The sequence below is a fragment of the Protopterus annectens genome, chromosome 8.part0, assembly GCF_019279795.1.
Source record: "Protopterus annectens isolate FY-2018-M chromosome 8.part0, PAN1.0, whole genome shotgun sequence".
Classification (NCBI taxonomy): Eukaryota; Metazoa; Chordata; order Ceratodontiformes; family Protopteridae; genus Protopterus; species Protopterus annectens.
The window spans coordinates 1,880,083,663-1,880,108,061 of NC_056741.1; the positions used below are offsets into that span (position 1 = coordinate 1,880,083,663).

At 38.0% G+C, this 24,399-nt stretch overlaps 1 protein-coding gene across 1 annotated transcript in view; it reads left to right on the plus strand.

Moving 5' to 3' along the window:
• The window catches only part of LOC122808129 (chymotrypsinogen A-like), a 36,557-nt gene extending 12,524 nt beyond the window's left edge, over positions 1–24,033 (plus strand). The window contains exons 4-7 of the mRNA XM_044079098.1: positions 10,653–10,731; positions 16,414–16,594; positions 19,582–19,715; positions 23,729–24,033. Of these exons, the coding sequence (XP_043935033.1) occupies positions 10,653–10,731; positions 16,414–16,594; positions 19,582–19,715; positions 23,729–23,890 (556 nt within the window). The 3' untranslated portion in view covers positions 23,891–24,033. The remainder of the gene's footprint in view (positions 1–10,652; positions 10,732–16,413; positions 16,595–19,581; positions 19,716–23,728) is intronic.
• Positions 24,034–24,399: the final 366 nt, after the last annotated feature.

Sequence of the window (24,399 nt, forward strand, 5' to 3'; positions counted from 1 at the left end):
CATTTCTGTTTCTCCTGTATCCCTTTCTTCACAAACCTTTTACTTTTCCTGCTATATCCCCTTTCTACACAGACATGTTACTTTTTCTGGTATATCTCTTTCTAGATAGAGTTGTTAATTTGTCTCCTATATCCCTTCCCACATTGAACAGTTACTGCTTCTCCTATATCCCTTTTCACATTGAACAGTTACTGCTTCTCCTATATCCCTTTCCACATTGAACAGTTACTGCTTCTCCTATATCCCTTTCCACATTGAACAGTTACTGCTTCTCCTATATCCCTTTCCACATTGAACAGTTACTGCTTCTCCTATATCCCTTTCCACATTGAACAGTTACTGCTTCTCCTATATCCCTTTCCACATAGAACAGTTACTGCTTATCCTATATCCCTTTCCACATTGAACAGTTACTGCTTCTCCTATATCCCTTTCCACATTGAACAGTTACTGCTTCTCCTATATCCCTTTTCACATTGAACAGTTACTGCTTCTCCTATATCCCTTTTCACATTGAACAGTTACTGCTTCTGCTATATCCCTTTTCACATTGAACAGTTACTGCTTCTCCTATATCCCTTTTCACATTGAACAGTTACTGCTTCTCCTATATCCCTTTCCACATTGAACAGTTACTGCTTCTCCTATATCCCTTTCCACATTGAACAGTTACTGCTTCTCCTATATCCCTTTCCACACCAGCCTGTTTCTGTTTCTCCTGTTATTCCTTTCCACATTGAACTGGTACTGTTTCTCGTGTATCCCTTTCCACACAGACATGTTTCTGTTTTTGGTATATCCCTTTCCACACTGCACTGCTACTGTTTTTTGTATATTTATTTATACATTGACCTGTTACTTTTTCTCCTCAATCCATTTCTACAGAGACCAGTTACTTTTTCTCCTATATCCTTTTCTATACTGAACTGTTGTTGTTTCTCCTATATCCCTTTCTACACAGACATTTCTTTTTTTCTGCTATAACCATTTCTACACAGACATGTTACTTTTTCTGCTATATCTCTTTCTAGATGGACCTGTTATGTTTTTCCTCCTATATCCCTTTCCCCACGTTACTGTTACTTTATCTCCATATCTCTTTCCACACATAACTGTTCCTGTACCTCCTATACCTTTTTCCACACAGAGCTCACAGAATTGTTACTATTTTTCCTATATCCATTTCCACAGAGAGCTTTTTCTGCTTGTCCTCTATCTCTTTTCACACTGAAGTGTAACTCCTTCTCCTATATCCCTTTCTGCACAGACCTGTTACTTTTTTTCCTGTATCCCTTTCCACACATGACTGTTACATTTTTTCCTATATTCCTTTCCAGACAGAACTGTTACTGTATCCCCTTTATCCCTTTCACACAGAACTGTTACTATTGATGTATCTCCTATATCTTTTCCATGCAGGACTTTTATTGTATTTCCTATATCCCTTTCCACATTGAATTCTTACTGTGTCTCCTATAATCCTTTTCCACACAGAACTGTTAAATGTCTCGCCTATATTCCTTTCCACACTGAACTTACTGTTTTTCCTATGTTCCTTTCCACAATGAGCTGTTACTGTGTCACCTATATCCCTTTCTACACTGAAACATTTCTGTTCTCCTATATCCCTTTCTACACAGACCTGTTTCTGTTTCTCCTTTTATCACTTTCCACACATAACTGTTTTGTTTATCTTATACCCCTTTCTACAATATATATTTACTGTTTCTCCTATATCTCTTTCTACACAAACCTGTTACTGTTTCTCCTATATCCCTTTCCACACAGAACTGTTGCTGTTGCTTTATTTCCTATATCCTTTTTCACACTGAAGTTTTATTGTATCTCCTTTATCCTTTCCCACATTAAACTTTTACTGTCTCCTATAATCCTTTTCCAGACTGAACTGTAACTGTATCTCCTATAATGCTTTCCACACTGAATTGTTACTGTTTATCCTGTATCCCTTTGCACACTAAACTGTTACTGTTTTTCCAATATCCCTTTCCAAACTAAACTGTTAATATTTCTCTAATATCCTTTTCCACACTGAACTGTTACTATTTCTCCTAGATGCCTTCCATACAGAAAGTACAATTGTGTAAAATCTTACCATAATGGTAGATGTCCTTGCCTTCACTGCTGCAGTATTCATAACAATTAGGGTTCCCTGCCATGGAGTCTTGTCATCTGGCCAGTAAACCAAAGACTTCCTGTTGCATTAAAAGGTACACCTGAACATCACTCAAATGCTCCTTGTGTACTGTAGGGCATAAAGGAAATGATCAGGCTTACCATAAACAGAAGTGATTGCCCCAGTAGGAACACCAGTCCAAGGAACCCAAGAGGTAACCTGTACACCCAGGAAGGAAAGGACTAGGAGGAAGGAGAGAGGGACCAAATGCTGCAGCAGTGATGGCATGGACATCTACCGTTATGGTAAGATTCTACAGAACTGTACTATATCCTTACATTCACTGCTGCAGTATTCATAACATTCAGGAGAGTGCCAAAGCTCAAAAGGAAATGTGTGAGGGGGAAGGACAAGAAGAAGAGCCCCTTTAAGATGCCATGGAGAATGGCACTAGCAAAACCAGCCCTAGCTCTAGAGATACCATCCAACTTGTATACAGTGTTTAGTAAAGTTATGCACAGAAGACCAGGTAGCTGCTTGAAGAATAGAATTAGTATCTAAACCCTTGAAAAAAAGCACCAGAAGAGGCCACAGCTCTAGTAGAATGAGCCTCAACTAAAGAAGGAAGCCTTTTGCCATGAAATGTGTAACAAAGGAAAATAGCCTTAGAACGCCAAGAAGAAATAGTTTGTTTGGATACAGCTATACCCAAAGATCTAGGATGAAAAGAAACAAATAACTGATCAGATTTACGAATAGCCTTAGTCTGATCCAAATCAATTCTGAGTTGCCTATGCACATCCAAAGTATGCAGCACACTCTCACTGTCAGACTGTAGACAGGAGGAAAAAAGTAGGCAGATAAATAGACTGATTAAGGGAAAGCTCATTAACTACCTTAAGCATTAAGGAGGGATTAATGCATAAGGACACCCTGTCCTCATGAAAAATCAAAAAAGGAGGACAAGCCATAAGGGCCTGCAACTCAGAAACCCATCTGGCAGAAGTGGGAGCTAACAACAGAACAGTCTTCCAAGAACAATATTTCAAGGAAGGTGAAACAGCAGGTTCAAAAGGAGCCAAAGTCAACTTCTCCAAAACAAAGTTAAGATCCCAGGGAGGTAGAACAGGCTTCTTGGGAGGTCTAATATTAAGGACGTCATTGAGCAATTGTTTAACTTTGCATCTAGAAGCTAAAGGAGGAGATAAAGGCAGACAAGCAGAGATGGCTAATAAATGGGCCTTAATATTAGAATAGGCCAAACCAGAATTGAGCATCTCACACAAATAAGACAGAACCAAAGGAACATCCACAGTAAGTGGGTTCAGATTATGAGACAAACACCAAATAGAAAACCTCTTCCAGTTGGATAAGTAGAATTTCCTAATAGTAAGTTTCCTGGCCTCCTGCAGGACTTGCAGAACATCTTCATTAAAAAAAGGTGTCTATGAGAGATCAAAACCATATTACTCACAATGTCAGTTAAACCATGGACAGATAGGGATGGATGAGAGAGCCCTTGTTTTGTGTGATTAGATACATCCTGTGAGTTAACTTGTGATGACTGCCCCTAGCTATATGCAGAAGTAGCGGGAACCAGTGCTGTTGTGGCCAAAAGGGAGTCACCTACAAGATTTTGGGAGCATCCTGTTGAATCCTGAACAGAGGAAGGGGAGGGGAATTCATAAAGAAACATCCCCTCCCAAGAAGATGAGAGGGCATCCACTTTCCATGCCAGAGGACCTAGGACTTTGACACAAAACGGAGGAAGTTGTCTGTTCAAAGGAGTACCCCACTGGTGAATAATGTCCAGAAACATATCCATGTGAAGCATCCATTCATGGGACTGAGTTTTGACCAGAAGGGATATAAACTGCCTGCAGAGTCACTTGATACTTGATAGCAAGATCCCATATCAGAAGTGCCAACCAGCAAGGAAGGTAGGGTCTAATTCCTCATGTTTGTCGATATACCACATCACTATGATATTGTTTGTGAAGACATTGAGAGGCCCTGGAGAGAAAAGAGGATAAAAGGCCTGAAGGGCCTGTAAAAGAGCTCTCATCTCTTTGACGTTGATGTGCTCCCTCCACTGGCGAGGTGGCCACATGCCCTGTACTTTTAGGGAGTTAAAAGTCATCCCCAACCCATGTCTGAAGCCTCTGTGAACAATTCCTGAGAGGGAAGAGTGGGAGGAATAGGGATCCCTGGGTTCATAGACAACTGCAGAATTCACCAGTGAAGTTCCTGTCTGAGACAAGGAAGAACAGGCACTACAATATCTAGAGGATAGGCATGTTGAAGTCACACCAACTTCAGAAACCACTGAAACTTTCTCATGTGAAGTTTGGCCAGAGGGAGCATCAGAATGGTGGATGCCATGAAACCCAGAGCTCTCAGAAATTCCCTATCAATAATGGAAGCCAGAAGAAGAGAATGAAAGAAAGAAATGAGAGTTAAGGCTCTAGGAGGGGGCGGGGATGCTATTATAGGCACTGACTGAAACCTGCAACCCAGAAAAACATAATCCTGAGAAGGAGTCAGAGAAGACTTTATAAAATGTATTGTGAACCCCAGGATCTGAAAAAGGGAAATGGCAAAATGAAGATTTTGCAAAAGAGTCTCTAGAGAGGATGCCTGAATCAACAGATCATCTAAGTAAGGAAATATTTGGAGTCCTTGAAGTCTGTAAAAAGCAATCACAGGAACAAGGCATTTGGTGAACACCCTTGGGGCAGTACAAAGGTCAAAAGGCAAAGTGGAGAACTAAGAAATCCAGGAAGAAACAGAGAAATGTAAAAACTTCTTGAAAAGGGGATGGATTGGAATATAGAGATAAGAATCCTCAAGACCCAGAGATACCATATAAGCCTGGGGGAACAGTAGAGGAAACAGAATCTGAGGAGACAACATCCAAAAAGAAGACACTTTTAAAAACATGTTTAGATGAGAGAGGTCTAGAATAGGTCTCCAGGCACACTCTTTTCTTGACACTAGAAATAGCCTGGAGTAGAACGCTTTTCCTCTTTGGGACACAGGCACCACTAAAATAGTACCCTGAGTCAAGAGAGTTTGAAAAACTTCTGGGAAAAATAGAAAGCTGTTCCTGAGGAGGTTGAGGAATGCCATAAAACAAGGGAGGGATCTCCACACTATGAAGTACCCCTGACAAATGATTGACAGAACTCAAGAATCTTGAGTGATCTGAAGCCAAACAGGAAGAGAAAAAGAAAGACAAAGAGAAAGGGGAATGTGGCTGGGAGGATATGGATAGTCATACAACACTTGGTTTGTCTGGAAAGGAAGGCTTCAGAAACCCTGAAAACGGAGTAGCCTTAGCAGGAGGAGCTCATTTGCCACTCTTCTTGCCTTTAGTAAAAGGGCAGAAATGTCCACAAACAAAGGCAGGTATAGCGGGATAGTTCCTTTGAAATATAGGCACAGGAGAAACAAACACGTGTTTAAGCTCCTGTAAAGCCTTACCCTTATCCTGAAGGGACTTAAACAAACCAGCAGCAGCTTTCCCAAACAAAAGTTTAGAATCAAGGGAAGTATCCATCAACTAAGCTTTAATATCATCAGGTAGAAGCTGATGCCTAAGCCAAGAATATCTCCTCATAATCGAACCAAAAACAGCTGCCCTAGAAGAGGCATCTGCAGATTCAATTCCAGAACAAAACAGACCAATAAGCAAAAAGAGCTGCAAACCTTGAGCCCCGGAATTTCTCAATATAGCCTTTAATGTTCAAAACCACGAACAATCAGACGAACAGGACAAAATGTTCCACAAAATGAATACTAAGCGCTTTCACCCACACACAGGGGGCATCATCAGAGTACAACATTTGTTACAAAGTCATCCCTTTATATAGTACATACCAAATAGATTGAACTAACAATTAATCAATTAAATAATTAAAACTTCCAATGCAAATGTTCCTTGTCTTAAAGGAAAAATACAATTATAGTAAGAATTAAAATAAATGATTGTTTAAACTCAACCAATACATTTGAAAATTATTTGTGATGACATAAATTTCACATTCAAATACAATATTTATAAATATACACTTGAATTATACAAAATAATTTAAATAATTTAAATATTTAAATGTAAAATATAATAAGAATATAATATCACATGTTGTAGGTAAGACCTAAAAAAGTGTGTTGAATAGAATAAATTTGATTAATACAAAAGTGTAATAAAAAATGTATAAAATACACTTTGAATTACTTGTAAAATATATTGTGTAAAAATATATGAAATATAAATAGTATAAATATGTTTGTATAAAAGATAAACATGTAATAAATTAATAATATTGGTTATATATTTATTAATATAAATAATTGTAAACTGTGTGTAGAAGAGGCATCTGCCACATCATAACTACATTTAATAGAATGATGAATGACTTGAGAGAAAGTCCCTAGCAAGAATAGAACATAAGTTTCACCCTCAGACTCAGGAATATCAGAAATAAGTTGACAGGCCTGAGAAAGAAGAGCCAACACATACCAAGACATATGGTTCTGATAATTAATAGCCCTAAATCCTGGGGCAACAGAAGTGTAAACCTTCTTACCCAGACATTCCATAGTTCTGTTATCTTTGTCAGAAGGCAATAACTTGGGTGAAGGAACAATTGAGATAGTTTATCAGAGGCTACAGAAACCACAAAAGGGTCAACAACAGGACATTTATACAAAAAGAAATAATTCTCAAACACCCTATAAAACCTATCAGGCTTCTTGAGAGCAAGGGGTAAAGTAACAGGAGCATTTATAGGTGTTGGAAAAAACATTCAGCAAAGCAGCCCACAACTCATAGTAGCTCCTATGGATATCTGGGACCTGAACACAATCCCACTTAAAAAATCCATCATCCGAGAGTGTGTATCCCTGAAGGAAATGTCCTCAAAAGGAACATCAGGACTAAGAGATTCCTCCTCATCTGACCCATAGTCCAGAGAAGAAGGAATTTGAGTAGAATATGTCAGGGATACATCATCGGAATCTGACTCAGTCTCAGAAGGATCCTGTTCTCTAGGCCTTTTAAGGGGAGTAGAGGACCAAGGAGGAACAGGAACTGAAACATCATGAGGAAGCTTACAAGACATTAAAGCTGAAAATAACCCCTGAATGCCTGGCATTCACTTTGAGGATCCCTAGCAGCAGAAAAAACATGGTTACGTTTTTGTTTCTTTTTTAACGGGAAGTCGTCTCCAAAAACACGGAGAAGAATCAGACCCAAGATGGCAGTCAAGAACTGTGGCAGGAACTTCTTCCCCAACTAAAATCTAAAGTGCAATATACAAACTGTGCTAAAATTCAGTCTAATCATAGATATGCTGCTATTGTTTCAATTTTACTTTGACAATATTACCTTCATATTATTCCTTGTCTTACTTGTCTCCTGTTCTGGGATGGGTGTGGGTCACTGCTGTCCTACTTTACTTACAAATTGCTACTTATTAAATTTCTACTGTGATATTTTATTAATTTTTCTCTATCTATATGTGCAACTGTTTCCTGCATTGAGAATGAAGCATTGTAATTTCATTTAGCTACACTGCTGTGTAGTTCTGAATGACAATAAAGTTTTCTTTGACTTGACTTGACTAAGCCCCTCAACAGTGTTTTTTCCGAAATGTCCAAGTTGGATTCCTGCAAAGCCTCATTGGACATTTTGCCAGTTGAAACCTCACCGACCTCCAACATGGTCTCTGTAGAGGAATCCAACAACACAGCCTTGTGAGCCTTCGGGTTTGTAACAACCTCAGGAGAAACACCTGGCAGAGGGCGGACAGTGGAAGATTCTGGTCGTGCCTTTTTCACCTTTTTCTTCCCTAAAGGCTGACCCTCAGGGCATGAGATTCCATCCACTGTAGCTTCAGCAAGAAGCTTAAGATGCTGGTTCTCAAGATGCAAGGAAAGGGAAGAAAGTCTACTGTGAAGGGTTTTTGAAATGAATGTTTGGCAAATAGAAAAATATGTATAGTCATGAGACACTCCTAGACAAAAAAGACACTTATCATGATGGTCTTTAGGGGAAATCTATCTCCCACACTAGGGTTTACCCTTTCTGGATGACATTAACCCCAAGGAGCACAAAAAAAAAAAAAACAACACTTATCTGCACGGCAAACAGGTGTAGGTAATCTCTGGAGAATGAAAATGCATTAAATTGGCAAAACGGCCGCAGGTAAAAAGAGTGACTGTGAAAAAAATGCATTCGGACTGGTACAAAGAAGTTCTGTTTATGGTAAGCTTGATTGACACCTTTATGCCCTATGATATGCAAGGAGCATTTGAGTGACACTCAGGCGTACCTTTAACCTTTAAATGGAATAGCAAGTCTTTGGTGTACTGGCCGGATGACAGGTTTCCATAGCAGGGAATTCTGAATGTTCCGAATACTGCAGCAGTGAATGTGAGGACATACATAGTGTGTTTCCTACAATTGTTTTCTGCACAGACGTGTTACGGTCCATTTTCCTTTCCACTCTGAAACATTTTTGTTTCTCCTGTTATCCTTTCCCACAATGAAGTGAAAAAGTTTTCTCCTACATCTCTTTCCACACAGCACTGCTACTGTATCGCCCATATCCCTTTCCATACTGAAGTGTTACTGTATTTCCTATATCCTTTTCCACACTGAACTTTTCCTTTGTCTCCTATAATCATTTTCCACACTGAATTGGTACTATTCTTCCTGTATCCCTTTCTACACTTTTATTCTAACTTGTATATCTCTTTCCATGCAGAATTGTTGCTGTATTTCCTTTCTCCCTTTCCATACAGAACTGCTACTGTTTCTTCTATACACCTTGCACACTGAGCTGTTATTGTGTCTCATATCCCTTTCCACACAGAGTTGTTACTGTATCACCTTAGCTTTAAGTTCATACACTAGAGAGGAATTGATATACATGTGTACAGAAGAGTCCCTCAGCCAGCATTCATCTTTTGGCTAACATTGTTTGCGAGACCTCAATTATTCTAGAAGTTTGTTTGTTTGTGTCTTTTGGCTTTTCCCGGTTAGGGGTCGCCACAATGGAACTCCGGTCCACTAATGATTGGTAGTGAAGTTTTATGTGCCGGGTTACCAGCCCTGACGCACAACTTTCAACGAAGGCATGCTCCATTCACGTATGCCTCCACGCAGAAGACGCTCTAGCTGAGAATCGAAGGGACGACGTCTTGCTATGAGGTGACAACGCTACCGCAGCACCACCACCGCAGTATTAATGGAGGAAAAAAGTTGTTACTTCGAGATGAACTAAGACTTAATAACAGAGCTGTTACAGATGGCCCATAGTAATAACACTGTAGCATTGCATTACAGCTCTATCACTGGAGTGACATCTTAATGATGACACAACAGAAGCATGAGTGAGCCTCACTTCTGCATACAAAATGTCAACATCCAAGGGAAAGTATGTAAATAGATTACAGCTGTCAAAGCAGATTCTACAAATCCCACCTGCTTGCCATTCCTCTAGTATATGACACAATTTACATGACACAGAAGAAAAATAAAAAATAAAAAGCAGCTCAGAAAAACAAACAAATAAATAAACACATAATGTCAAAGATTGAGGATGAAGGCATTCTAGAATGTGGCTCCAAAATGTAATGCTTGCACCATGATGTATCTATATTCAGGAAAAAGTGGCAGCTCAGAAAAACAAACAAATAAATAAACACATAATGTCAAAGACTGAGGATGAAAGCATTCTAGAATGTGGCTCCAAAATGTAATGCTCGCACCATGATGAATCTATATTCAGGAAAAATGTGTGCATCAGGTTATAATAAATTCAGATGCAAGTTTTTTTATGAAGTCATCAGATATGTCTGTAGTAGTCCATCTTTTAAAAAACACTATTCCTACACTTTTCTCTTTGTTTGTTTAAGGTAACTTTTCTATGCTGCTTCTTACTAGTTTTCTTATAAATATTTTTTGTTGTCATGTTCCTTTGCCTATGAGGTAGTAAATTGTTGATATATATGCATGCCATCCAACCTGCTGCGGTAGTTCACTCCTAGTGACCAACTTATTGTGTCTAAGCCACCTACTGCATGTCTTTGGAGTGTGGGAGGAAACCATAGTATCTGGAGGAAACCCACATAACCACAGGGAGGACATGCAGACTCCACACAGAAGGCACCCCAGCTGAGAATTGAACTGGGCAACCTCTTGTTGTGAGGTAACAATGCTAACTGCTGCATCACTGTGGCTGCCCATTGTTGGCATAAGTACATTGTTCATGCATATATGGAAAGAAAGTCACTTTATTATTAATATTATTATTATTATTATTATTATTATTATTATCCATCCTATACTTTGTCAGCTGTTGAAGGACTTTAGTACTTTCATATATTTTATACCTAGAACAGGTTCATAGTCGCATAGCCTACTGTGAAGCTAAGGCCATGCTATCTTTATTTCTTCACATCATTTGAAAATATGTTGCCATGGTCTGATTTATATGTTTTTGCTTTGTAGCACCTCTGTCCGTGTCATCCTAGGAGAGCATGACCGTTGTTCTTCAGAAGAAACGATTCAGACAGTTTCTGTTTCCGCGGTAAGTATTAATTCCTAAGCTATCCATGCATAAGTGCTCTAAGTTTAGTCGTTTTATTGGCCAGAGGGCTCAGCAGTTAATTTCCTGTATTTTCAGTGCTGGTATAAATATGGTCCATTTATATGGCCTATTGATTATTTCCACAAAGCTCAGCAAAGGTTTACATCCTAGACTATGAACCTAAAGTGTTTTACTTGCATTCAGATAAGTACTTGTTGATTGATAATTGCACTTCTTAAACAAATTGCTACTGTTTCCTTGAATTATTTGTGTATTTAAATACTATGTTACTAGAAAAAGTGTGTTTTCTCTCACTGTTGTTGCTGTCAGACTGTTTACCTTGCCTTGAAATAACCTTCTAAAAGGGCTATCTAGCCAGGTGTTTAAGTTTGTTTAAGTATGTTTTTGGTAGAACTGAAATTGGTGCAATGTTTTACTGCGTTTTTACATATTAATCCAGTAGCAGCAGGTGTTTGCTTAGTCTATCTGATTTGGGAAACACACAAAAGACCTCTAAGTTTAGTTGTATTATCGGCCAGAGGCTTTAGAAGTCAGTTTTTCATATTTTCACATTTACAAGGAGCTGCTTGTCATGCAGACAAAAACATCTAGGAAGCAAATTTTCCCTTTAAAACTGCTCATAGATTTATGTATACTCTGTAACTTAGTGAGTTTAGTGCAACTATTTTGCATGTGGATAAGCTTAGAGCAGCCAGTTTGTGTGATGATTAGCACTACAGCTAACATTTAGTATTATATTGCCAAGTTTAGTGCCTAACCCCATAGATCACCCTTGGTAACCTTCTGTTACCTTGCCATATGCCACACCCCTTTAGCTCACCAAATTATAGGACTGGGCAACATGGGTATGGAATTTTCAAACTTTGCTGCAGCCAGCTTGGTAGATATGGGGATCTTGAGACACTTAACACTTAAGGAAACAGACACAGTATGTGAGAGAAGTGCATACACTATGTCACTAAAGGCAAAAATATCTCAAACATATATGATATAAATAAGGTTGTCAAAAACACACACTGCATCCACCGTACATACAGCTCACCATACACTTTGCCCAACGTATGCTGAGGCACTTAAATGCAAACTTCCCAACCCCAAAGACCTCTTAAACTTTCCACCAGCAAAGCTTATCCTCCGCAAAGACAAATGCAATTACCTAAAACAACACCTAACACCACACATACAATCACACCCAATGGAGCCCCAGATACAAAGCTCATAAGGCTAGAAAATACACTATCCAGGACTCTAATCATAGGGGACTCCCTTGTATGACATACTGATGACTCACTGGGATGAACAAGGAGAAGGTAGTGGTTAGCTGCCTATCTGGAGACAGAATCCAACAAGTTACACATGCACTCAAGTTGCTATACCCCCGATACCAGTATGATTCAATCATAGTCTTTGTGGGTGAAAATGAACTTAGACATACCAGACTGATCTCTCAGAATAGGTATCTCAGGCTGGTATGATTCTTGCTTTGAGCAGCATTCTACCTTCACCAAGGATAATGCCACAATATGAACAAAATATGATTGATTTCAATAATTGTCAGCATGGAAGGATATAGTGAACAAACCACAAATCTTTGCTAAGGATGGTCTGCACCTGTCCCCCCTAGGCTTCTGAATATTCGTTAAAACTTTATCCTCCTCCATAGATCCTTTACTAGATAATGCCAAAGTGATTAACCTTCTCCTCAATGCCATGCAAGTTTTTCTCACCCTGGAGAATGTACATATCTGTGCAGTTACCTAGACATGGTTTAAAGCCACAGAAAGTGCCCTGGCAGTGCAAAGTTTCACTGCCTTGCACACATTTAGACCATCAGCTACACAGAAAGGTACTAGAGGAGTTTTGATCTACAGAAACAACAAACATACTCTAGGCTGGTGCTGGAGTTTCTAAACGTGCCAGTCATCATAGACAAAGTCCCATACCATGTCCTAGCATGCTATAGGTCACCCTATATGTCCCACAAAACCCATAGCTCATATTTAAAATATTGGAGACACTCACCATCCAATCAATTACCCTGCTCATGTGGGACTTCAATTACCCTTCCATAGACTGGGAAATCTGCACGGCCTCAAATTTGCAAACACAGAGATTCCTGGACTATGCAAACACAAACACTCTTAACCAGACAGTGTACACTCCTACTTGAGGTTCTGACATATTAGACCTTGTAGTCACAATTATGGGAAAATGCTCCCTCCCCCCATTGTCTTCTCTGGTAAGGTCTAATCACAAAGTTATCTCCTTGAAAATAAAAATCAGTTTTGTAACTCCAGTAAACCCTCAACAGTTTGGAACTATTCAAAAGCAAACTACCTCTTATTAAGTGATAGTTTGTCAAAATTCAGTGCTCCTCCCAGCCCCGAGTTCACAATAACCTAGGTAGAATTGTTCACAGAGGCTTTGTATAGCCATGCCAATGACTGCACAGAGGCTGCTGTATCTACCAGAAGTAAACCCAAAACTAGTTGAAAACAAAGCACCCTGGTGGAATTCTAATCTAAACAGGCTACACAACAAAAGGAAAAAAGCCATGGCTAAAATCAGGAAAGGCAGCTCCCATAAACAGAAAAATTCTTTCAGCAGACTAAACTGGAAACAAATAAGGTTGATTAAGCCCAATAAAGCAAATTTTGAGGTAAAGATAGCCTCCCAGGCAAAAGACAACCACAAGGCCTTCCTTAGGTATGTCCAAAACCTCAATGCAGCATACAGCAGTGTGTTGAACTGAAGGTTAATAGTGCCACATTTACTGAGACAGGTTGGGGGGATAGAATCTGCTGGCTGACAAATATATCTCTGACTTTACCTTCCACTCACCCCATCAACCCCGAAAGAAATACCTTCAAATTTAACTCCCCCAACTATTAATGGGGAGCAAGTCCTGGCTGTGCTCATCAAGGCCAAAGGCACAGCCTCAGTGGGCCCAGACAGTATCCCAGAATGCCTCCTGAATAGACTAAATGTAACCTATCAGGGTCACTGGAGTCACTATTTACCTACAATCTCAGAAAGGGCTGTGTCCTGAGAATGGAGGACTGCAACGTTCATTCCCCTTCATAAGTGTGGGCCATCAACAGACTCCAGAAACAATACAAACATTAGTCTGTCTAGTTTTATATTCAAAGCCAGGGAATGAGTTATCATGGAAATGGTCAACACAACATAAGAAACTCAGACACTAGGCCCAACTCAGTCCAGTTTTATCAAAGGAAGGTCAAAGGAAGGTAATGGCTACTGAACATAGTGGACATCTTTGAGAAAGTTGCCAAGGTGTTGGATGAGAAGAAAATGATATATACTGCCTACTCTCAACATGGCTAAGACATCTGATACAATATCTCACTTAGGCATTTTTAATAAATTCACAGAAATTGCCATAAACCCCTATATAACATGCTGGATTGTCAGCTGGCTGACAGATAGGACCTAGGAAGGTAGGACTGGTGGGACTACCTCCACAAAGAAGCCGGCCACAAGCCGATTCCCTCAGGGCTCATTGTTGGGCCAAGTCCTCTTTGGCTTCTACTTCTCAGAAGTCAAGAACAATATTAAAAGACTCCTGCTGGCCAAGTTCACAGATGACTGCAAACTAGGAGCAATCATAGAATCTTCCCAAGATACTAACAGCCTACAAGATGGTCTAACTTAATCAAAAGACTGGTGCCAAAACCTTGGTTTAATACTCAATGACAAGAAATACATAATAGTACCTTTCTTAAAGTCAGCCAACCAGGAAAATTATGTCATTGATAAAACACCCCTAAGAGTTGCACTGTAGTCAGAGATCTGGGTACTCATGTAAATGCTAATCTGGCCTTCAACCAACATGTGTCCAAGGTAGTAAGGAAATCAATCTATAGTCTTCAAGTTATAAATAAAGGCATGGCATCTAGGTCCAGGTAAGACATCACACCACAGTACTTGGCCCACATCAGACCCATCATTGAGTATAATGCCCCCTTTAGTATGTACCTGAACAGACATATGCAACAACTAGAATAACCACAAAGGTTCCTTACAAAAATATTTCAGGGCATAAATACAATGTCTTATGAGAATCACCTTAAAGCTGTATCTTAATAGTCTTTTACAGACTTCTGATAGGTGATCTATGCCTGACATAAAAACATCCTTGGATCCTGCTCTAAAAGGCCCTTTTGCATATCCACAAAATGAACAGCATCAGAATCACAAGATCTAAGGATCTAAATTTTGCTTGCAACATAAATAGGACATGTTGAGAGATAGCTATGTATCTCAGACAGTTCCCATTTTCTGAAATAGGCTTCAAATCCATGTGAAGATGAGTGCCTTCCTAGCCTATTAAAGCATAACCTGGATGAGTGGATAGAAAATCTGAAATTCACCCCTGCTCTAGCCCCCATGACACTGATGGGGTCAGTCAGCAAATAATGTCCAAACTAATATACTCCCTTTATATAATCTATATAAGCATCCTAACATAGCATAACATATGTTTGTTAATATGCTGTTTATGTTTATAAGTGACTATAGTGGCAGCATTTGTATGTTTAATACATTATAGCACCATGAAGATGCTCTTATTTATCTGTACTTTCCAACCTCAATATACACAGGCTGAGGTATCTCATCGACCTACCCTCTTCTGCCATTATAGACATTTTCACCATCCTGCTTTCTCTTCTCATATAGATTTATCCTTTTTCAGTGAATATTACCACTTTTTGTAGCTGTTCAGTTCCTGTAAAGCTCTTTCCACCCTGAACTATAACCATATGCATCTTCTTTTCCCATATTATTCTATCCCTAAATGTCATTATTTCTTCCTTCTGCCCATTTCCTGCTTTATCCCTACCTTCAGCCTCCTCAGCTATCTAGCATTATCTTTTAATCCATTCATTCTCTTTCAGAGGTAATCAAGCTTCCAGTCTTGATTTAGTTTCTTTGTTACCCACTATTAACAAATACCCCAATGCGTTCATAACAGCTCATTCTACCTTCCACTTCCCAAAACCAAATAACCTCACCTTTACCAAGGAGCACTCCAGAAGCTCCTCTCAGCTCCTCTGGGATTTCATTCACAATTTCTTCACACCTATTCATTCACACCACGTAAGGAGAGTGTATCTCTGAATATGCATATATGTCAACATGGTTTGTCAAGGCTTGTTCTTAGAGTTAGTTTGGATATAAATAGCCAAGACTTTCTTTAACTGTTTTTGACATCTTCACTATTTATAAGTCCCAGTGAGTCCACCAGTTTGATACATTTTTCTTTCTTATTTATTCCCTCAAAAGATGAAGGCTGTGTATTAATACACTGTGTATCAATGGGATATGTATTAATATGTCCCAAAAGTATGTATATGTCTGTTATACTGTATACAGTATGAGAAATTGTTCAGTCACCAGCATTTCATTTGTCATGTCAGATGTATCATATCTTCATTATTTAGTTCAGTAAAGGTTTTTGGAAGTTCACCTGCCCTGATTTCACAGTTTTATTTTTTATACAGGAAATTCTTTACTTTTTCACAATGCCAAACACAATAAACGTATTAAATGTGTTGCAAGAATCATGCAATGGAATGCATGTACTAATAGTAATAATATGAAATAAAACATACTGCTGTGTTTCCTTTTTATGTAATGCAGGTTTTTCGGAACCCAGGCTATAACTCCAATACAATCAATAACGATATCACACTTTTAAAGCTATCTACAAGAGTTAATTTTACTGACCGTATTTCCAAAGTATGCCTGCCTGCTTCATCTGATAACTTCACCGGAGGCATGTTGTGTGTGACTTCTGGATGGGGCTTGACCAGCCCCAGTGGTAAGTTGTTTTTCCCTTTATCATATTAATTTCATAGATACAGGGGTTATTATGTAAAACACTAGAATGGCCTACATTTTTATATTCCATATTTCTTAAGTAATCTAAAGAGCTACAATGTTTGGAAGCAATATCCCAGGATGTGGTATCCAGTCCGCTAGATTATTCTTCTTGTAATATTTATAAATTTTAAAATTATTTATTACAGTATATATAAAGTGTAGAATAGCACTGATATGCTTTAGAGCTGCTGGTATATCTATCAGGGCAACGCTCAATGGTTGTTTTTAAATATTTTATTTATTTGTCAAATGAACTTTAGTTTCTGTTAAGCTCCTGGAGAAATTAATATTATTTGAGGATTTTACACCTTTTTTTCAAACAGGCATAGAATTAATTTGTTTGGTGCAGATTCATGTAAAATACACACACATACACATATACACGTGCATATGTGCATGCACATACACACACATGAAACACGCTCATACAGCTACACGCACACACACACACACACACACACACACACACACACACACACACACACACACACACACACACACTCTCACGCTATTGTGTGCTCACAGGCAGAGGCAAACACATGCTCACATGCTTATAAATACGCAGACAATATTATTACATGTAATCACTAATGTGCATTTCTGGGATGTTGTCTTTTAACACTGAGAGTACAAGATCATGTGGATTTCTCTTTCCCATGACATAGAAATGCCTTTTTGTTTAATATAGTTTATACTTAGTAACTGCAATCATTTATGATTGTACTTAGAAATGCCAATCATGAAAAGATATGCACTTTAGTCATTGAGCCTAAACACAGATACTCACAGAAACACATACATAATTGCTCACACATACACAAGCACAAACACACTCACACACACACACACACACACACACACACACACACACACACACACACACACACACACACAATTATACATGCACACGGATAACTAAAGATGCATGCAAACATTTTTTATGTATGTTGTCTTATCAGTCAGTCCTTTACTGTTTTGTCTGTTGTATGGATAAACTACTGTGTGGATGCTAGGGGACAAGATTGAAATGCATTATACTAAAAGCTGTGTTAAGAATCTACAATCTGTCACAAACTATTATCTTATGCAGATAATATATCTGTCTTAGTAATGGAATGGAAGGGAAAGTCTTCATAAAAGTAATGGCTATAGTCTCTCCTTTTGGATTGCTGATAAGCTTGGTTCGGTTCACCAGAACAACACATACACAATTAGAACAAAATAACTGGTCCTGCTTTCTGCTGTTTTTGTTTCTTCATAGGCATACTATCTAACCTTAGAACAAAATAACCATTTTTTTTCTTTCAACTGTTGCAGACTCTTCAGAAGGGTGCATTGTGTAAATTTATGAGACTTACCCTAGCCTAAACTAGAATTCCAGGACCTGCTTCTTTGCTAATCAAGTGAGAAAGCATGACTGTGTTTATATAGTTAAAAAGTGGAATTCATGCTAACCATATTTACAGACAGAAAGTAAATATTAAATTACAAATAAATTAAGAGGTAGCTAGACTTTGTACATATTTCTGAAATGTTGAAATCTGCTTGTAGTAGGGCATTGCTATAAATTCCTAAATAAAGTACATAGTGACTTTTTTTTCATTAAGATTGCCTACTAATATAGTAATAACCCATGCCTGGGTGTGGGTAATGCTAAATTTAACCACGGTTGGCGTGGTTTGGTCCCGAGGGCGAAGCCCGAGGGACCAAACAAAGACAACCGTGGGTAAATTTAGCATTACCCACACCCAGAAGTGGGTTATTGCTATTATACCATGACATTATTTAAGAAAAGAAACTATTACTTTTCTTAAATAATGGCATAGTATAATGCCTGGTTACTGCCCTTCCGCAGATGTCTGGCATCCGCGGCAGTTCTGATGTACTGCGCCTGCGCAGTACAACAGAGTTGTGAACAGCGGAGAAAGCAAGATCTCCGTTGCTTTTATGTCTCGCTATGTTAAATGAGTTTAACATAGCGAGACAGTTTTAAAATAAGCAACGGACATCTCCGTTGCTTATTTTAAAACTGCCTCGCTATGTTAAACTCATTTAACATAGCGAGACACTAAAAAAAAGCAACGGAGATCTTGCTTTCTCCGTTGCTTTTTTTTAAAACACTGTCTTGCTATGTTAAATGGGTTTAACATAGCGAGACAGCTTTAAAATAAGCAACGGATCTCCGTTGCTTATTTTAAAGCTGTCTCGCTATGTTAAACCCATTTAACATAGCGAGACAGTGTTTTAAAAAAACGAGTTATACTAATGGAAAAAAGTCCGGGCGACCGGACCTTTTTCCATTTGTATAACTCGATTTACAACGGGCACGCTGGCCAATCAGTGTGCACGTTTTGGGGGGGTCATGGTATAATAACAATGTTTTTACTAAGCCTATTTTATTTCAGTATGCAATATAAGGATAATGGATGTAATGACAAAAAAATAAATAAAATGCTTCAGTATTAAATATATATATATATATATATATATATATATATATATATATATATATATATATATATATATTAAAACATTAGTAATAAAGACTTCTTCAGAATGAGGGTAACATCCAAGTACATTGATTAAAATAAGTTGCTTATATGATATATGTCTATTGTAAACTAGCAGACAAAAAAACAAGCAATAATTTATCCAAAACATCAACATTGGAACCTATTATCCAGTGTTAAAACTGTGCAGAAGCAATGAAGCGCAAAACACAGGACATGTGTACTTAATTAATGTGTAGCAGTATACAAGTATGAAAACAAAAAGTATAAATCAGTTAATCAAACAATGGATATAAAAATGCAGTAATCATTAACATTCAGTATAATAAGCATACTTTTATAGAATCTTGTAGCAAAATGCTTAACTAAAGTTTATACGAGAAAAAAACTTATGATAATTGCTTATGAATTTCAGCTTCTAATACACCATGCCGACTCCAACAGACTGCTCTTCCCCTGCTTACAAACACTCAGTGCAAGAGTTATTGGGGCAGTGGCATTACTGACATGATGATCTGCGCAGGGGGAGCTGGGGCTACCTCCTGCATGGTAAGTCACCACTATTTCCTACTATATGAGGCATTATTGTTTTATTAATGTAATTACATTTTACTTTGCTTGAGCCTTTTCCTCTGCTCTCCTAGAATGTGGCAGATTTTATAAGAGATATGAAAATGTGTAGTGAAAGTCGGCAGCCATTTTCTAAAATAAGTAGATAACGGTGAGTGCAATTATTGAACATGGAGTTGCATTGTAGTGGAACATTTGTCACCTTGTCACATCACAGGTCTAGCTGAGGGGGATAGTACATCTGCATCCAGAAGTGATAGCTAAGGAGTCATTTTAGGCAAAGCATAAGCCTGATTGTCTGGCAAGGACTGTCACTCAGTGCTATGTCAGTGAGGTAAAATTCCTGTAGAAAATTATTACTTTCTATATTAGAATGGTGGTGAGGCAAATTAGATATGATGTACCAGGGCTGGTCTTAGCAATTGTGTGGCCCAATTTGGACCATTTTACTGAGTCCCCCTCATCTGACCTGCCCCCTTCATTTAGCACCCCGACACTCTTTTTATGCTGCCTTCCTGGACTTAAGACTATTTCAAATTAGTTATCAGAAATATATGCAAATGCTACATATTAAAAACGAAAATGGAATTTTTATTTATTACCTTACATTTTACCATTACACGAGCTAAAACATAAGTAAACTACTGAACATCTGGTTCACCTCACATCCAATATCTTGTCTAGTTTCTCTCTCTAGATCTGGCTAACTTAATAAAGCACACCATAAGGGCCCTGTATGGTAGGCCATTGAGGCCTTGTGTCAACATGTTGCTTTATTAGGTGATTGTACCCTGGCTTACCAGTAGTAAATAGTTTCTCAAACTCATATAGTACTGCCTGAATCTCCTAGGTCTGGATAGGAGATAGCGGCACACTTCCTGTTGTTTCCCCTGCAATGTCTATGTGGAGGACAAACACCACCTCCGGCACTCTGAACTTATTTATACTATCTCCACAGTTGCATCAACACAGAGAGAATAGAAAATTGTGAAAACAAGAAAAATGTTACCCTTGAACATTGAGAAACTGCACTGGTAGTAATATCCTTTGGAAAAACGTGACAAAAGGCCTCAATATCAATGAGTTGAAGTCAACTGATAGAACTCTGTTCAGTTTGCACTCATTGAGGTGTAAGGAAGTGATTTCACACAATGATTGCCAGTGCTGATTTCTCCTGGTGACTGGTTTAATCGAATCATATCCTATTGTGTGTTGGGCAACCTAGTACCAAAAACAGTTGGGCTTTCAATTCAGACAATGCCATGTTTTTGTGAATTCTTACTCATACCCCCTTCTTTTCCCACTTTCCACCAAAATTCTGTAAAATTCATAAATTGGTATTAAGTACAAAAACAAACAAATTCAAAGAATCTGACTGGAAGCCAGAGTAACAATCACCAGCATAACACATGGAATTTCAGGTAATGAAAACGGGTCTCTCCATTTTAGTAAAAGTAAATCAGTGGTTTTGTCCATGATGAACAGTCTGGTGCAAACCAAATACAGAATCCAGTTCTGCCACTATGCTGTGCATGGTGCATATAAGCATGATCTTTTCTGTAAGATTTTTAAGGCTAGAGTTTGTATAGGTTGGAGAAACATTATAGTTTGATAATTTGTATATGAAATCATTTTGTTTACTGCAGCTTTAAATTTGATGAGATATGTTGTTCCACGATCCACCATTTTATATATAAATGTGTATTTATTTCCTTCAATGACATTTTCATGTTAAAAAACAAAAAATTAAAAGACTGCTTAGGCCAACTGAGGAGTGACACAACCAAGCAATAAAATGGCATTTCACTGATATCACATAAATTATGCATTTATTGAATTATTATATTAAGTAGATTTGTAGATACCAATGCATATTACAGCATCAGAAGGACATGAAAGTAGCAGCATTAACAAACTATTTATTTAATATGTAAATTTTATTTATTTTTATTTTTATTTTGCATCCAGTTATTTGATAGTATTATCTGAGTCACAACAACTGCATACATATTTTACTAGCAGAAGCAAAAATAACTCCAGGAGGTTATCATGTTTTACTGTTACAAATCGTAAGTTCCTACGTCTTTTCAGGTTTTTTTCTGCCGAGATGCAAAGTACAAAATCTTCAAGTGATTAAATGCCATTTGCTCCAGTAACAATATTTTACATCTCCAGGTGGACTGCTTTCACAATAAACAAAGTCAACAATGACAAATAAACTTGTCTGCAAGTGCCAGTAACAGATGAAATATAATATGGAAAACCCTGATTCAAAACTATTTTATGACTTGTTGTCTGATTACATCTTAACATAAGCATTGATGGAGAGCTGTAGCACCCCCAGCACTCCCTCTAAATCTGCCCATGGGATGCCAAGGTATTTACACGACTGCAGAATCCATATAATGCTGTGGTTTGTATTAGGTTGTTAGATGCTTGTGTATATCTCTTGAATATTAATAGTATAGTTTCCTTGTCATTTTATATTAAGTTACTTTGCTGTATCCAGTCTGTGAAGGTACCGAAGACATTTTGTAAGTCAGATGTTGTAGCAGGTAGCATTGTCGCCTCACAGCAAGAGGTTCTTTGGTTTGAGTCTCAGCTGGGGTGCCTTCTGTATGAGTCTGCATGTCCTCTCTGTAGTAGTGTGGGTTTGCTCCAGGTGCTGAAGTTTCCTCCCACATTCCAAAGACATGCAGCAGGTGGACCGGACTGAACACACTAAGATGGCCATAGGTGTGTGTGTGTGTGTGTGTGTGTGTGTGTGTGTGTGTGTGTGTGTGTGTGTGTGTGTGTGTGTGTGTGTGTGTGTGTGTTTGTGGTGTGGAAGCACAGCCATAGGAGGGCTAGTGACCTGGCAATATAAACATTGGCTCTACACGATTGTAATTGTTGATGTGACACCCCCACCCGATTTGGAGAAATGGAAAAAATAGGTTGTGGATTGAAGGATGGATGGATGGATGGATGGATGGATGGATGGATGGATGGATGGATGGATGGATGGATGGATATTAAACTTTGTTGGAAGTGGACTGTATAGATGATAATTGAGTCATACATACATTGCATCATCTGGACTGTATTAGAATACATACACATACACATACCTTTTGTGAAACTTGTAAATAACAGAGATGCAAGTATTCATCCATGAGGTATTCTAAAGTTTGATGTGTATTTGTGTTACATTCTGCCATTGGCTTTCTTTTACCTGCTTTACAGGTATTTAGCAGACTAGGATACTACATCTTTGGATCATCATGTGATTTGTAGCCTATGGGATGATTAATGACATCAGATGTTTCAGAGAAATCCAGAAGTACTGTGGCTGTGTTAAGTTCAGTATCTATTTATTTTTATATAATCCACTAATTGAGTAAAGCAGCATACGTATTGTGTCTGCGTGTAAAACCATGCTAGGATGTTGTTAAATTATGTCCACTGAGATAGTCCTTGAGCTGCTTATGGTTTATACTTTCCAGATTTATGGATATTTGCTCCCAATTCATGAGAAAAGAGTGTTAGAAGTGTGATGATATATCGTTGATGTTATTGGCATATTTGTAATAAGTAGCTAAGTATTCTTAGAGTAGGGGATTGGAATGAACATTTTTCAGTCATTTGAGGATAAGGGTATCCATGTATGTCTCACCAGACTCAGTAAAGACTACATATGTGTTTCTTACCAGCCATAGATGAGTTGCTTCTTTGAGTGCAATGATCTATTTTCAGTTTACACAACACTCTTCAATGGCCCTTGTAGAAAACATCTATAATCCACGATTAACAAGACACCACTCTAATGGTTAGGAAGTCCAGCATCTTGACAGGACAGGGTGGGAAAATCTTGTTGTACATTCCATAGGCAGATAAATAGCATAGATGGTTTTCCAGTGAAGTCTCAGTTATTTGGTAATAAGGATTACAGGAAATGAAATGGAAATTATTAAATGGCTGTATAATAATGTTTCCCTTGGTTATTTTCACAGGGTGATTCTGGAGGCCCTCTCGTCTGCCAGCAGGGAAGTGCCTGGTACCTTGTGGGTATCGTTTCTTGGGGAAGTGGCTCATGCCCACAGAAAACCCCTGCAGTCTACTCTCGTATTACTGCTCTGGTCTCCTGGATCAACCAAACTATTGCAGCTAATTAAACCATATTTGTATGTTTTTTTTAATTTGTTTAAACACCATTATTGAACTATCACTTGTGACATAGACATTTATTCATAAGTAGACAAACGGTATTAAATTAACATTAATAAACATTATACTTCACATATTTTGCTATAAATAATATAACCTAAGCAACATTACATGTTTCTTGTTTTTAAAAAGAGGCAGAAATTGAATAATTTATGTTTTTTATGATGTTTGATATTCTAAAAAAATAAACAGAGCTTTATTCATTTTGTTTTATACAAAGTATCTGCAATATAATTACATATTCTGCTGTACATTTCAATTAAGAAAATTAGTTGAATATATTCTGATCATTTATTTATTTATTTTCTGCATAGTTTTTATAACACAGACTGACTGGTTAACTTCTTGAAGCTGAAACATAAAAGTACTATTAGAAGGGGGAGAAATAAGAAATTAAATAACTAGTATTGTGCATGGTACTAGACTTTGACATGCTCATGAACAAGGCATTTAAAAT